This window comes from Diadema antillarum, unplaced genomic scaffold, assembly GCF_040938485.1.
Source record: "Diadema antillarum isolate AM-2024a unplaced genomic scaffold, OU_Dant_1.0 scf00000071, whole genome shotgun sequence".
NCBI lineage: Eukaryota > Metazoa > Echinodermata > Echinoidea > Diadematoida > Diadematidae > Diadema > Diadema antillarum.
In genome coordinates this window covers 12,171,368-12,183,811 of record NW_027270960.1, presented here as the reverse complement: position 1 = coordinate 12,183,811, position 12,444 = coordinate 12,171,368, and the positions used below count along the sequence as shown (strand labels likewise).

The 12,444-nt window shown below is 38.4% G+C and overlaps 1 protein-coding gene across 1 annotated transcript; it reads left to right on the top strand.

The window, feature by feature from the left end:
* Positions 1 to 2,907: 2,907 nt before the first annotated feature.
* Positions 2,908 to 12,391, top strand: LOC139716937 (cilia- and flagella-associated protein 53-like). Its single transcript, XM_071628461.1, has 7 exons — positions 2,908 to 3,133; positions 6,338 to 6,567; positions 8,049 to 8,222; positions 8,741 to 9,044; positions 9,528 to 9,746; positions 10,921 to 11,137; positions 11,830 to 12,391. Exons 1-7 carry the CDS (start codon positions 3,065 to 3,067, stop codon positions 12,156 to 12,158), a joined length of 1,542 nt encoding a protein of 513 aa, XP_071484562.1. The 5' UTR covers positions 2,908 to 3,064; the 3' UTR covers positions 12,159 to 12,391.
* The last annotated feature ends 53 nt before the right edge of the window (positions 12,392 to 12,444 follow it).

Sequence of the window (12,444 nt, the reverse complement as noted above, 5' to 3'; positions counted from 1 at the left end):
GGAAGGAGTGTGAGAATGCGCGCAGATGACGGTTTGTTGGCATTCGATACAGAATCTGATTGCTTTCTTCATTCTTTTTAATTAAAACGTTAGGGCGATTCCTCAAGATGAAAGGTTTCCGATGAAATCAGTTCTAAGAGGTATCATCTGTCAAACAAAACAAAGATTACCTGTTTAGCTTATAAATCAGTCAAATCTGTCACTTTGGTTGGCATGTATTGATTCTCAAGTCTTTTGCAATAATTTCAGAATTAAACTCAACATTGCGCACAAGCTAGAAATACGTCATAAAGACACTCACACAAACACACACACACACACTCACACACACACATACACACACATACATACAATGACACGTGAACGTCTTCGTGGTATTTCTTAGCTTGTCACAGTCAACTGCTAGGGTTCTCATGCGCTTGTTGATTTTCGCAGCCATCTGCTGGATGGGAATGACAGTCGTCGATTGAAGAAAAAACCGATTTACTTTTGCCTCTGTTTGAATGACAAAACGTCTTGTCAATTTCCCCTCAATTCTAATAAAGTAATAAATTTTTGTATTCGAGGAGGATGTGATGTTGCAATTCTTGATTGTACCCCGTGAGCGATGACAACGTGTTCAGAGGCCGCTATGTCAAAGTGAAATAAACGAATAGATAGTTGAATTGTAACAGGTTTGAAGTTTAGTGTGTTAAAGACGTCATCACAATTGCTTGCTTTTATTCAATGGTTGACCACAGCCTATAATCCTAAAACACGCTGTTGGGCTGTTAAAGTCTTGAGTTACGCTGATGAAAATGAACAATGAAAATGAACGCTGATGAAAATCAGAAGTATCTTGCCGTTTCAACTCCATTGAATTGCGCACAAAACACAGTATTGGACTCACTGGACCGTAATCAATGTGTGGGAGCGAGACTATTATACAACATAATCAGTATCTTTCTTGGCAGGTACTGTTTTAACTGCCTTATGTAACCAATAATTCTTGAAATTTTACCACAACTCTTTTCAATATGTTTATCAAATCTAAGAAAATTATCGAAAATAACACTACACCAAGATATTTAAACTGATAAACTTGTTCAATTCTATAACCTTCATACTGTATTGATAATGATTTTGCATGAACTCTCTTACGAGTTCCAAACAACATTGTTTTACACTTATCTATATTCAGTTGCAATTCATTCATATGTACCCATTGCATTATCTGATTAAATTCATACTGTAAACTCATCTGCACAGATATATTATTTCTCCCTTTACAAGATAATGCCACATCATCATAATGTCATGTTACATCTGAAATTTGGGAAAATTGCAATACTTTTTGCTAATACAATTAAAAGCATGTTCCCATGCCAAGATATATCAGGTTAACATTTGCTTTTTGTATTTTTGGTGGTTTTAAGACAATTCTTATATTGATAGAGCTAAAATATGAGATTTTTGTCATTTTTTATTTAAAATGAATAAGAAATTGTGATAGCATGACATCATCAACTTGCTGATTTGAATATTCATATCTGGTCAAGAAATGTTTTCAAAAAACAAAATTGAAATTTCAAAATGTCACATCTTCCTTATTTCTTATCCAATTTTTGTAATTTTTGTAGGGCGTTCTGTGGGGAATGTTTTTCACATTCTTTTGAAGTTTATCTATTTTTGGGGTGGATTTCCTCTTTAAAGGATGTGCCAGACTGTCTTTGTCCCAAGGATACAAGACAATGAATTCATGTCTCACTCAACTCATATACCAGCCACACTCCAGGAAAGATTATATTTATGATGGCACTTACTCTTCGCCATCTCTACTTGCAAAAGATGAGCTGTAAATCATGGTAAAGATACGGGGATGCGCGAATAGGAATTGCGCAGATATTGCTGAAAATGAAACAGTGATGGGTCTGGATATTAATCTGCCATACATTGAAAAAGAGTTTTACCGTACTTGAGTGAGCATTGTGCACAGTTTCATGGATATCGGAATTAATCGGAAGAGTGGTAATTAAATCGGCTTTCTACAATATCAAACACTTTCAAAAGATATAGCTCAGATATACACTTTTGCACATGATTTCTGGATTTGGTTGACTTTTGATTTATGCTTCATCATTCTTGGTGAATTTTCATTTCATTTACTATAGCAAACAAGCAAAATATACCAGACATTATGCCAGCTTTCAAAACCATTCTACTCAGAAAGATTGTGGTATCCAGTGGCGGATCCGGGGTGTGCACCTGGCGCCCCCTGATTTTGTTTTCTATTTTTTTTATAAAAGAAAGTCAAAAAAAAAAAAGGAAAAGCGCTTGTGCTCCCTATAATGTTCTTTTTTTTTTTCAGAAGCAAAACCATCCCTACTGTATTCGCCGATTGTATAGTGGCACCAGAAAATTGTGCATAGCCCTTTTTCTTTGTTTTGTTTTGTTTTTTTCGTTTGTTTTTTGTTGCATTTTTTGTTTTTCTTGTCAGCCGATGGAAAAAAAATGACAGCTGTTTGAATACTTATAGTCATTAAGAAATACATCCTTTTAAAACCTCCTTAAACTAAATTACTAGTAACCGGACTGACATCAACGGAGTCGTACATCGAGGAGCGACATCTCTCGACTACCAGTGGGAACTGGGAATGCCTATGCTGTAAACTGTGTGTACACCTTGCGTGCAATATGCACGGTAGCTTGTTGGTCACCATAGTGACTGACGTCACACAACAGCCGCACGGTGCCTGCGCCCGTGGATGTGCCTAGCTAGCCTGCTGTATGTGGCCGCCGTGTACACAAGCCATTGCTAGTTCGCATGCATGCATTCTCACGTACAGGAATTACGGCGCGACAACAGTGTATGCAGTGCGGCTATTTCCCGTAACTACACCACCCAGCTAGCTGGACAGTAAACATGCATGAAGTCACGTCATCTTTTGCAGCAAACTGACCGACCATACAGTTGATACTTGCACCAAAAGTTTGGACACAACCTTCTCATACCTTCTGATAAGTTTGTGGATTCAAGTATTTGGCACCAGAGTTTTTGGGGTTGAAACTACAACAGACAGTCACCATGTTGGCAGCCCAAAAACCCCGGCGAACCCGGGAGTTCACCGGGCCGACTCCTCATGCTGTTGCCATCGTGAGTATTGTACTCGTAGCCTAAATTTCTTCATATTCTGATATTCTAGCTAGGTTTGATTGTTTTTAACAGTATGAATGTACTACCCAAATTATGTAAATTCGAAGAAACTGGAACGTTAATCTTAACTAAGGGGAAGATGAAGGTTAGACCCATAGACCATCTAGACATTTATGACTGATTTCAAGATAGAGTCTATTTGTGAATGGCCATACCCCATATGGCATGGGCCAGATTATGGCATGGGTTATTTGATATGCGAACACAAAACTACTAGTAGATATTTCTAATTCTAGATGACACATTGACACCTGTTTATCAGGTCAGGAGAGTCTATAATTTATAATATAAGTTATAACCTTGTAGTTGAGAGTTTCAGAGACTATCTGCTCTTGTACGAATTCAATGTCAAAACAAACAAGTGAAGTACCAATAATCATGCATATTTTAGGGCCTTATTTTGAACACAAAAGTAAAGGCCCATTGTCTTCTCATTAACCTCATCTCTTGATAACTTTGGTTGTTTGTTTGCTCGTTTGTTTGTTTTGTCACATTGTCATGCTGTATTTGTCATACTATTGTCACATTTTTATGTACCGTAAACCGGGGTGGCTTTGGACAAATTTGAATTATTTTTATTAATATCTTCATTAAGAACAAAGGAATTCTCTGGTTAATGTGGGGGTTAATAAGTACTAATAAAGAGGATATCATGCCATATAGAGACTTCTTCAGTTTATTCTATTTTATCTTAATTTTTTTTGGTCAAAGTTTGTCCAAAGTGCCCCCGGGGTTCGGGGTAACTTTGGACAACTATAGACACCTTGTCAATATACCCTGCAGGATTGTAGAGTGTCCAAGAATAAACTCCCTATGGGGGTAGTTTTGACTACTAACAAGTTTTTTTAAAAGTTTTAACAACTCTAACATGTTGAAATGTTTCAGAACAACCAGCAAATACGATTTACAAAATACACATTAATGAATTATACATTGTGTATGGTGGTTTTTAGAAGCAAAATTCTACACTAATGAACATGTGAAGAATTTCAGTTTAAAGAGGCATTCACAGATATTTGCTTGCACAATTTTTTCAAGATACTAATACTAGAATTACTGGTACCCCTACATTTGAAAATTTGAATTTTCAAAAAACCTAGATATTTATTATAGTTTAGAACAAAAATGAAAAATGATGCTACTTAAACAAGGCACTGCATGAATTTTCTTGCAATTAGGATTGTAAGCAACTTTGATCACATGGATAAGTGAGGTATTGTAGTATGTACATGTACCATCATTGAGTTGTAAAATTCTACAGATGTTAATAAAGTAAACTACTATTTAAATGGGTCATGGATCATTTTCATGTCATTTTAAAGAATAATTTGGGGTTTTACCCCAAGAAATGCATGTACACATGAGGTTGGCTAGATTCAAGTACCGGGGTATGTAGTTTTGTAATTTTCTCTGAATGTTGTTCATTGTAACTTTAGGTCAGTGTGAAATATTTGCAAAATAACACATCTTTATTTTTTTTTTAAATGCCTTGGAAAGAAAGAACTAACTGTGTCTACTGGAAACACAAGGTTTTTATTGGCCCTAGTTATCACAAATTTAAAACCAATGTCTGTTGGAAATACAAGGTTTTCCTTGCCCTAGGAATCACAAAAGTAGAACCAAATACAGGAAATATTTGCTTAAATTCTTGGACCTAGGTTCACAAAATGAAAACCAATGTCTACTGGAAATCTTGTGTGCCTGTGTGCCAACTGTTCAGTCTGTTACACAAAGTCCCTCTTTTAACGTTAAATTCTGCGCATGCTTTCCTGATCGACATTCCATTTTTGCAAGCTCTCACAGCATCATGCTTTCTTCTGAAGAGTTTCTATAGTCTCTTGACCCAGATCGTCTTTTACATGATCTCCCCATCCTAACTAACTATTTTACCTGTAAAAGAAAGAAAAAACATTGCATAGCCATCGAACATTTGGTACTTTTGTGGTGTCCAAAGTCACCCCGTAAGTGACTTCAAATCCAGGGGTGAAATTGGACATGACCTATTTTGAAATTTGTAAGGGTGGTCAGGTATCCTGAGTATACAGGTGGGTTCATGACCACTTCATGTTCACTATCCAACAAATAGGCTTGAGCTTCCATACTTCTGTATTCCTAGAGTACCAAAAGTTTGACAGCCACAAAAATCAAGCATTCCATGGAACCAGAAAGAAAAGCCCAAAAAACATATAAGGTAATGCAATATACAAGAGAAGTGCAGTCATTCAAATATTCACATATTCCCCTTTCATAACCTACAAAAATATTTTAAGAAATACCAACAGCAAAACAAATGTAAGTGAAACAATCTCTTTTTTCTGAACTGTCCAAAGTCACCCGCCTGTCCAATGTCCCCCCGGTTTACGGTATGCATGTTTCATTATATAAGGTGAAAAAAAGAATAAAGATACACTAAACCTAGATCTATCTAGTCCTCACTCCAATGACAAGAGTGATAACTACACGACCACCTTCTTTTAAACCGACCGCGTATAATTTGCGCACTGAACACTTAATAGTACGCACTTCTCTGCCCGCAAAGCACATACAAATGGATTGGCTTTGAATGTAGATGAGGATGGTGTGGGAAAACGTGATAATTCACTGTTCATTAATGGTTTTAATCAAGGACAAAATGTCGAATGAATATTTTCACCGAATCGTAATGACAGCACAATGTAAATGTCTATGGAAGTTTCTAAAAGGCTTCTAAAAAGCTTCGTACAACACGGTGTTCAATACGACTCGGTTTGCGTGCATTGTCGATGCAAAAACAGCGGTTGATCTTAATAACGAGATTTACCGCGGGGAGCTGAAACGAGGCCACGCAAGTTCGTCAGCGATATTTTTGCACTGAAACTTCAAATCGAAAAGGGAACAACGGCATTTGATAGAGCTGGATTTTCTCAATCACGTAGGTCAAGTTTTTTACGTGAATTTCAGTGTTAAATATTCTTGTCAAGCAAATAAACATTAGGCGGTCGATGAGTAGTAGGTCCAACCCTACAGGTGTGTAATTAACGTTCATGCTCTAAAATTAACTGAGTCTACCTACCCACTGTGCATGACACTGAAATATTTATTTAGTCCTTACTTAAAGTGAAGATTGCATGTTTGTACTGTATCTGCCATCACTGATGATCACAGAGAGCCAAGATGCCCAGCAAGCTCCCCCCAGACCATCTCATCTTAGAGAGGAGGAAGCGTGATGACCAGCGGGAGGAGGCCGAGGCAGTGACCAAGTACAACGCCCTGTGTGACCTGAAGAATGACTGGGAGAAGATCACAGACAGACGCATTCAATCCAACACAGTCAAGAGACGTGTCAAGAGCCTGATGCAGCAGAATGAATTCACACTAGAAGACAGGAGACAGAGGTACATTTGTATGTGATGATCTGAGAAACTATTTTTTTACAACATGTACAGACTTTTTATCAGGTCCAAAAGTCAAGATAATTGCATGGTCATACAATACAGTGCACTCCCGTTATAACGGAATGCTCGGGACCGGCAGTTTTCTTTCGTTATAATGAAATTTCGTTATAACCGAACAAATATAATATATAACGAAAACAAAGAACCACGTGTATATATCATATCATGTTTGCTTAATACTCATCAAACACTGGAAAGCTATGTGAAATGTGATGGGATAACTGTATTACAATTATAAACGCTAGTTTCCCTCAGAAACTATGCGTGACACAAGGAGCGAACACACAGTGAAGTAAAGCGTTCATCCATGCAGAGACGCTACAAATGCATGTTCCGCTACGTATTTTCGAAAGCAATTCGCATTTCGTTATAACGGAGCACATTTCTTTTGTTTTTCTTTGTCTGTGGCGCTCGGAAAAGACTTCGTTATAATGGAAATTTCGCTATAACCGTGTTCGTTACAAGCGAATTTTGTAACATAGATTTTAATGGTGATAATTTTGGGACCAGAAGATTTACTTTGTTATAACCGTGTTCGTTGTAACGGGAGTGCACTGTACTTTCTACAACAGTGAAGATTTATATCAATGTGTATAAAAGAGAAAAATATGTAGACAGTTCTATAACTTTAATAATCTACTTTTCCAATAATGTGCAGATAACTTGAATTTTCTTGTGGCATGATTGATTTTCAAGGTGAATTCCTTTACATAGAAGTGTTGCATGATGGCTACCAAAAAAGGAGACAACTTTTGTGTAGTATGGTAGACTTGCTAACACCATGGCTGTGTGCTGGAAATAGGGAGAATTGATATTGTAACAACATAATGTAACAATATTGATAGTACATCGTAAGTAAAAGATCAAAGATAATGGAGTAATATCATACAACATGAGAAAATATGGAAGTTGGTCACCCTGTGAACTCTTCATTGGTATTCAAGAATTTATTTTATTACTGGTACTGGGTTAGTTTTCCAGATAACCCCAGTACAGATATCCTTGAATTTTTCCCCCAGTCTCTTTTTTGAAAGAAGAATAGATAAAACAATGCAACAGAGCATAATGGTATTCATGAATGATATTGTAGAGTTTACCAAGAAGTACAATTATTAACTTCAAACTAGAGCACGTGCAGTAGAAGTATTAAATACCATGTTACATCTGTGGGGCCATATAATAGTGTGTTATCTACTCAATACAGTGAATTTAACTACCTTGTTCATCTAATTTATTCAATTTAATTTATACAGAAAATATAACATTCACAAGAATTTTATATCTCACTCCTCATCTTGAGGATGTTGTGAGATTTGATGTTCATTTGAAATCATACTAACCTGGCTGAACCTTCACAATAACTATCAAGCTTGTTTAATGCACCTACTGTCATATTTCCCACCACACCTACTACCATCCAGGTTACGAGAGCTCCTGGCAGCTGAAGAGGTTGCCTACGTGGCTGAGATGGAGGCCAGCCAAGAGACACTTCTAGAGAGACAAGCCAAGATGAGGGAGAGGGCGAAGTTCCTGAAGGAGAAGAGGGAGACGGAGAGGCTACAGATTGTGGCTGAGAAGTTGGACCAGAAATGGAGGTAGGTAACATAAAAAATAATTTGATTTCGCATATTTCCACAAATTCAGGAATATTAACCTGTTGAGGACGGGCTGATTTTGCTACAACATGCATTTCCCTTTAATAGACACTTGCCCGAGTATACTCAGGACTCGTCCTCAACAAGTTAATTTGCATGTTTTCACGACAGATACACCAATTTCTAAACTTGATCATGAAGTCATAACTATTCATATAAAGGGAACATCTCTGTGATCTTACATAATCAAAAGTACCTAACTACAGTACACTCCATTGTAACGAACATGGGAATGAAATTCTCTGTACAACAAAATAAAAATTCAGGTCCCTAAATGCTCATCTAAATATATCTTTATATACTTCTGTGTTCACATGTAATGAAATTTCAGTATAGTGAAAGAAAACTGCCGGTTCAAAGGACCTTGTTGCAACAAAGTTGTAAAGTGTTTGTTGCAACAAAGTTGTAACTGGAATCACCTGTACTATCAACGATTTGTGCATTTTGTGTCTGTGCAGGGAGGAGTGTGAAGAGCTACGTGCCACCTTGACTCGACGGCACATGGACGAAGTGTGCATGGAGCGCAGCGACCAGCTGGCTACTAAGGCTCGCATCGAGGCGCACGAACGTGAAGTGGAGATGATGTACGCTGACCTGTGGGAAAAGGACAGGCTGGCTAAGGAGGCTAAAGAAGAGAAGATTGCCCAGGCGCAGCATGTTCGTAATCATGAGATGCTGGATGTACTACAGAAGCAGATGGCTGCCATTGATGCCAAGAGGCAAGAAGAAAAGCGGCTGAAGATAGAGGGCGGCAGACTCAGGGTAAGGAATATCTTATCTTTTGACCAGAAGTATTGCAATAGATTATGAGCACTGAGTATTTCACTTGTCGAGCTTGAATGCAGCGAGTTCAGTTAATGGGAGCTTTCACACCATATCCACTGTATACAGTAGTTCACTTACCAGATTTTTGCCTAAAGAGCTAACCTTACTCAAAGCTGACCTTGCCTCCAAAAGTTAAATCAGAAATAGACCCTTATACAGACTTAACTTTTGACAAATTTGTGTTTATATCTTAGGTAAATATTTACCACCCTCTAAACTTTTATCACAAAAAGTGCACATTTTATCTACATATTGAAGTTGCATTGAAATAGATTGAACTGCCAAGTAGTCATAGAGCAGTATTTTCCAATGCTGATTAGAAATCTTCTGTCTTCAAATATTTTAAGCCACAAATTTGGGGCTTGTTTGTCGGGTATGATGGCAACTCACTATAGAGTCCATGTCCCTTTCGGCTCACAGAAAGAGGAGACAAAGCTACGTAAGCTGGAGGAGCAGCGTGCGTTGGCCGAGAAGCGAGCCCTGCAACGGGAGATGCGAGAGGGTCTGGACCAGAATGTGAAGCTGAAGGCCAAACGCATGGCCAACGAAGTCCAGGAGGAACTGGCCTTGGACATGAAGATCTTGGAGAAACTCCTGGAAGACTCCAGGAATGAAGCTATGGAGATCGCCCAGAGAAAGGTGGGAAGATGTACCATGATATCATCTTTAAAGTCCTCTTTTCTATTGCTTCTGAGTTTTGAGTTTTTGGATAAACATCAAACAAAAGATCATAACACAGAGCTTTCTTACGGCCTGCTGCGATGTTATTATCGAACGTAATTGATTCAAGCAGAAGGAAAGCAAAACAGGAAAATCTTTAAAAATGTGTTCGTTAACTCTTTATGTGCCACGTTCACACGCCCGGCTCAGTCGACAGCATGCCAACTTCGCATATTCTGGGCAAACGCACAAAACCACCCTAACCTATTGGTAAATCACTAAATGCCACAGTACAATGTGAATGTTTCTCACAATTCCATTCCTGTCACATGTAGCTTACCTTCTATGTGGTGATTGACTATCAAGTGGTGCTCCCTTCTTGTTTTGCAAGTAAATTCTAAGATTCTGACACTGTTTTGTGTGCAAAAGTCATGCCTCTAAACAATATTGTAGATACTGGTCATATGACAGAAAAAAACAATCATAGATTGTCATACAGTTTACATCACAGCAAAGCTTGGTATTTTCTCTAAAACGTTGCTCATTACGTGTCCAGGATAACATAAATCTATAAAAGTTACATTGATTTGAAAAACAGAATGTTTTTCCAAAGCAGTGCTACGTTGCTGTATCAGAATAATGTGGCATGCGTGGGCTTTTCACCATGGCACATAAAGAGTTAAAAAATTTTGAATAGCTATTGGATAATTAATGTGTCCAAGACTGTGTCCTCAGTAATTGCAATAGAACATAATCACATACAACCATCATGAGGCTAATTATCACTTCATTCACAAATGTTTTGTGTTTGAGCGACTGTAGAAGCATGTCATGCAAATATATGGGTTTTTTACTAGTCAGAAATATTGCTTGTGGAGATTTTTGTTTCGATTTGTATGCTGATTCATGTTTCATTGATTATCAGTATGCTAGCTTTAATTAGCATCATAAAACTCATATCAGGTTCTTTTTTTGTCTTATTTGCTTGTGTCATATCCTAAACCACACATCAAAATGTGTCTTTCATTCAAAGTATGTGTTATTAATTTGCATTATGTTACTCCAATATCCTTCTATTTCTCAATCTCTTTCTGTCTTCCTCTATCCTACTATCTCTCTCCATGTCCACAAAAACAAACAAACAAACAAATAGAAAGAGTTGCGGGAAGAGGACCAGCGCTACCGTCAGTACCTCAAGGACCAGATGCTGATGGAGCAGGAGCGGGAGGCGGAGATTGACCGCATGATCTCATCAGAGGTGGAGCGTCAGTGGCAGAAGCGGCTGGCTCAGTGGGCCAAGGAGCGCAAGGCTCGCAAGAGGCTGATGGAAGAAGTGTTAGCCATCCGCCAGCAGCAGGTGACAGAAAGACGTAAGTCCGCAAGACAATGTGGTTTCAGTTGTATGACATACAGTATCACTACTTGCTGTAGAAAGTCATATAGAGTTCACAGTGAGAGCTTGAGACCATGTGACCCTCTGCAGAATGCAAATGATGAAAATATTAGTATCATAGCATCGCTGGGGCGATAAGACCTCGTATCTCAAATTTAGGTGAAAATGACTTTTTGGATTAATGGTCAGATAATCACTTAAGTGATGTCCTGTCCAAATCCTAGCTGCCTTACCCCCCAAAATTAAGCCACCACGGCAAGTCAAAGGAAAGGCTCTCCCATATGATAAAGTACTTTGGCTGCTGTGTTTTTTTACTCTCCTGAACATTTGACATTTTGTAGATACTAGGTCTTGTCTCCCCAGCAACAAAAGTTAATTCAACTTGAAAAAAAAAACAAAAAAACTTTAAGCACGACAGGTAGATGAAAAGTCCAGCCAGGTCAAGTGGAATGCCTAGTTGTCATATGCAAGAAACTATTTGAAGTGATACACAAATATTTGTTTAAAAATAAGTTTAGTAAGTCTAAATTTTTTCGAAAATGATATGTTATAAGGGAAAAAAAAAACTATTATAGAGGTCCAAATTTTATGCACAATTTTTTCTATTTCTTTGCCTTTCTGTCTAACCCCTATCTGTGTGTCCTGTTTCTCTCCATCACTCCTCTCCAGTTGCTGCCAATGCCAAGGCCCAGGAAGAGCTGGCCAAAGAACGGGCCGAGATGCAGGCAGCCATGGAGGAACACCAGCGACTGGAGGATGAGAAGCAAGTCCAGGTCCTACGGGCCAACAGGGAATATGAGCAGGACCTCCTGGCCCAGATGGACTACACTCACCGCCAGGAGGAGCACGTGCGGGATGAAGAGTACCGAGAATATCTCCAGGGTCTGGAGACGGAGGCTCAATACCAGGCTAAGCTGAAGGAGGCCCTCGCTAGGCCAATCATTGACAAGGCACACCCCATGAGGAGAAAACATATGATGGCTGGGAAGCCCCTGTAAAGTTATCATGTCTACAGACTAATAGATTAATGTCGGCGTGCCTCATTTAGCCATGGGGGTTACTGCACTGTAGCTCTTATGCCTTAAGGTACCTTCTTGACGTTACAAGAAGTTGTTGTGGAACCATGTATGCTTCATTCAAAGCAGAGCATGTAGATGGCCAACAGATAAATGATCCCCTTGTTGAGTTTTTTCTTCAGATTGAAACATTGAGTTTGTAGGAGGCTTGTATTCTCATCCCTACTTTAAAAAAAGAAACAAAAAAAGGAGAAAAAATAATTTGTAG

Excerpts from the sequence above, each read along its gene's own strand:
- LOC139716937 (XM_071628461.1), top strand. The coding sequence starts at position 3,065 with ATGTTGGCAGCCCAAAAACCCCGGCGAACCCGGGAGTTCACCGGGCCG. Across the intron at positions 6,568-8,048 it reads CTAGAAGACAGGAGACAGAG|GTTACGAGAGCTCCTGGCAG; the intron begins GTACATTTGTAT and ends ACTACCATCCAG. Across the intron at positions 8,223-8,740 it reads AAGTTGGACCAGAAATGGAG|GGAGGAGTGTGAAGAGCTAC; the intron begins GTAGGTAACATA and ends GTGTCTGTGCAG.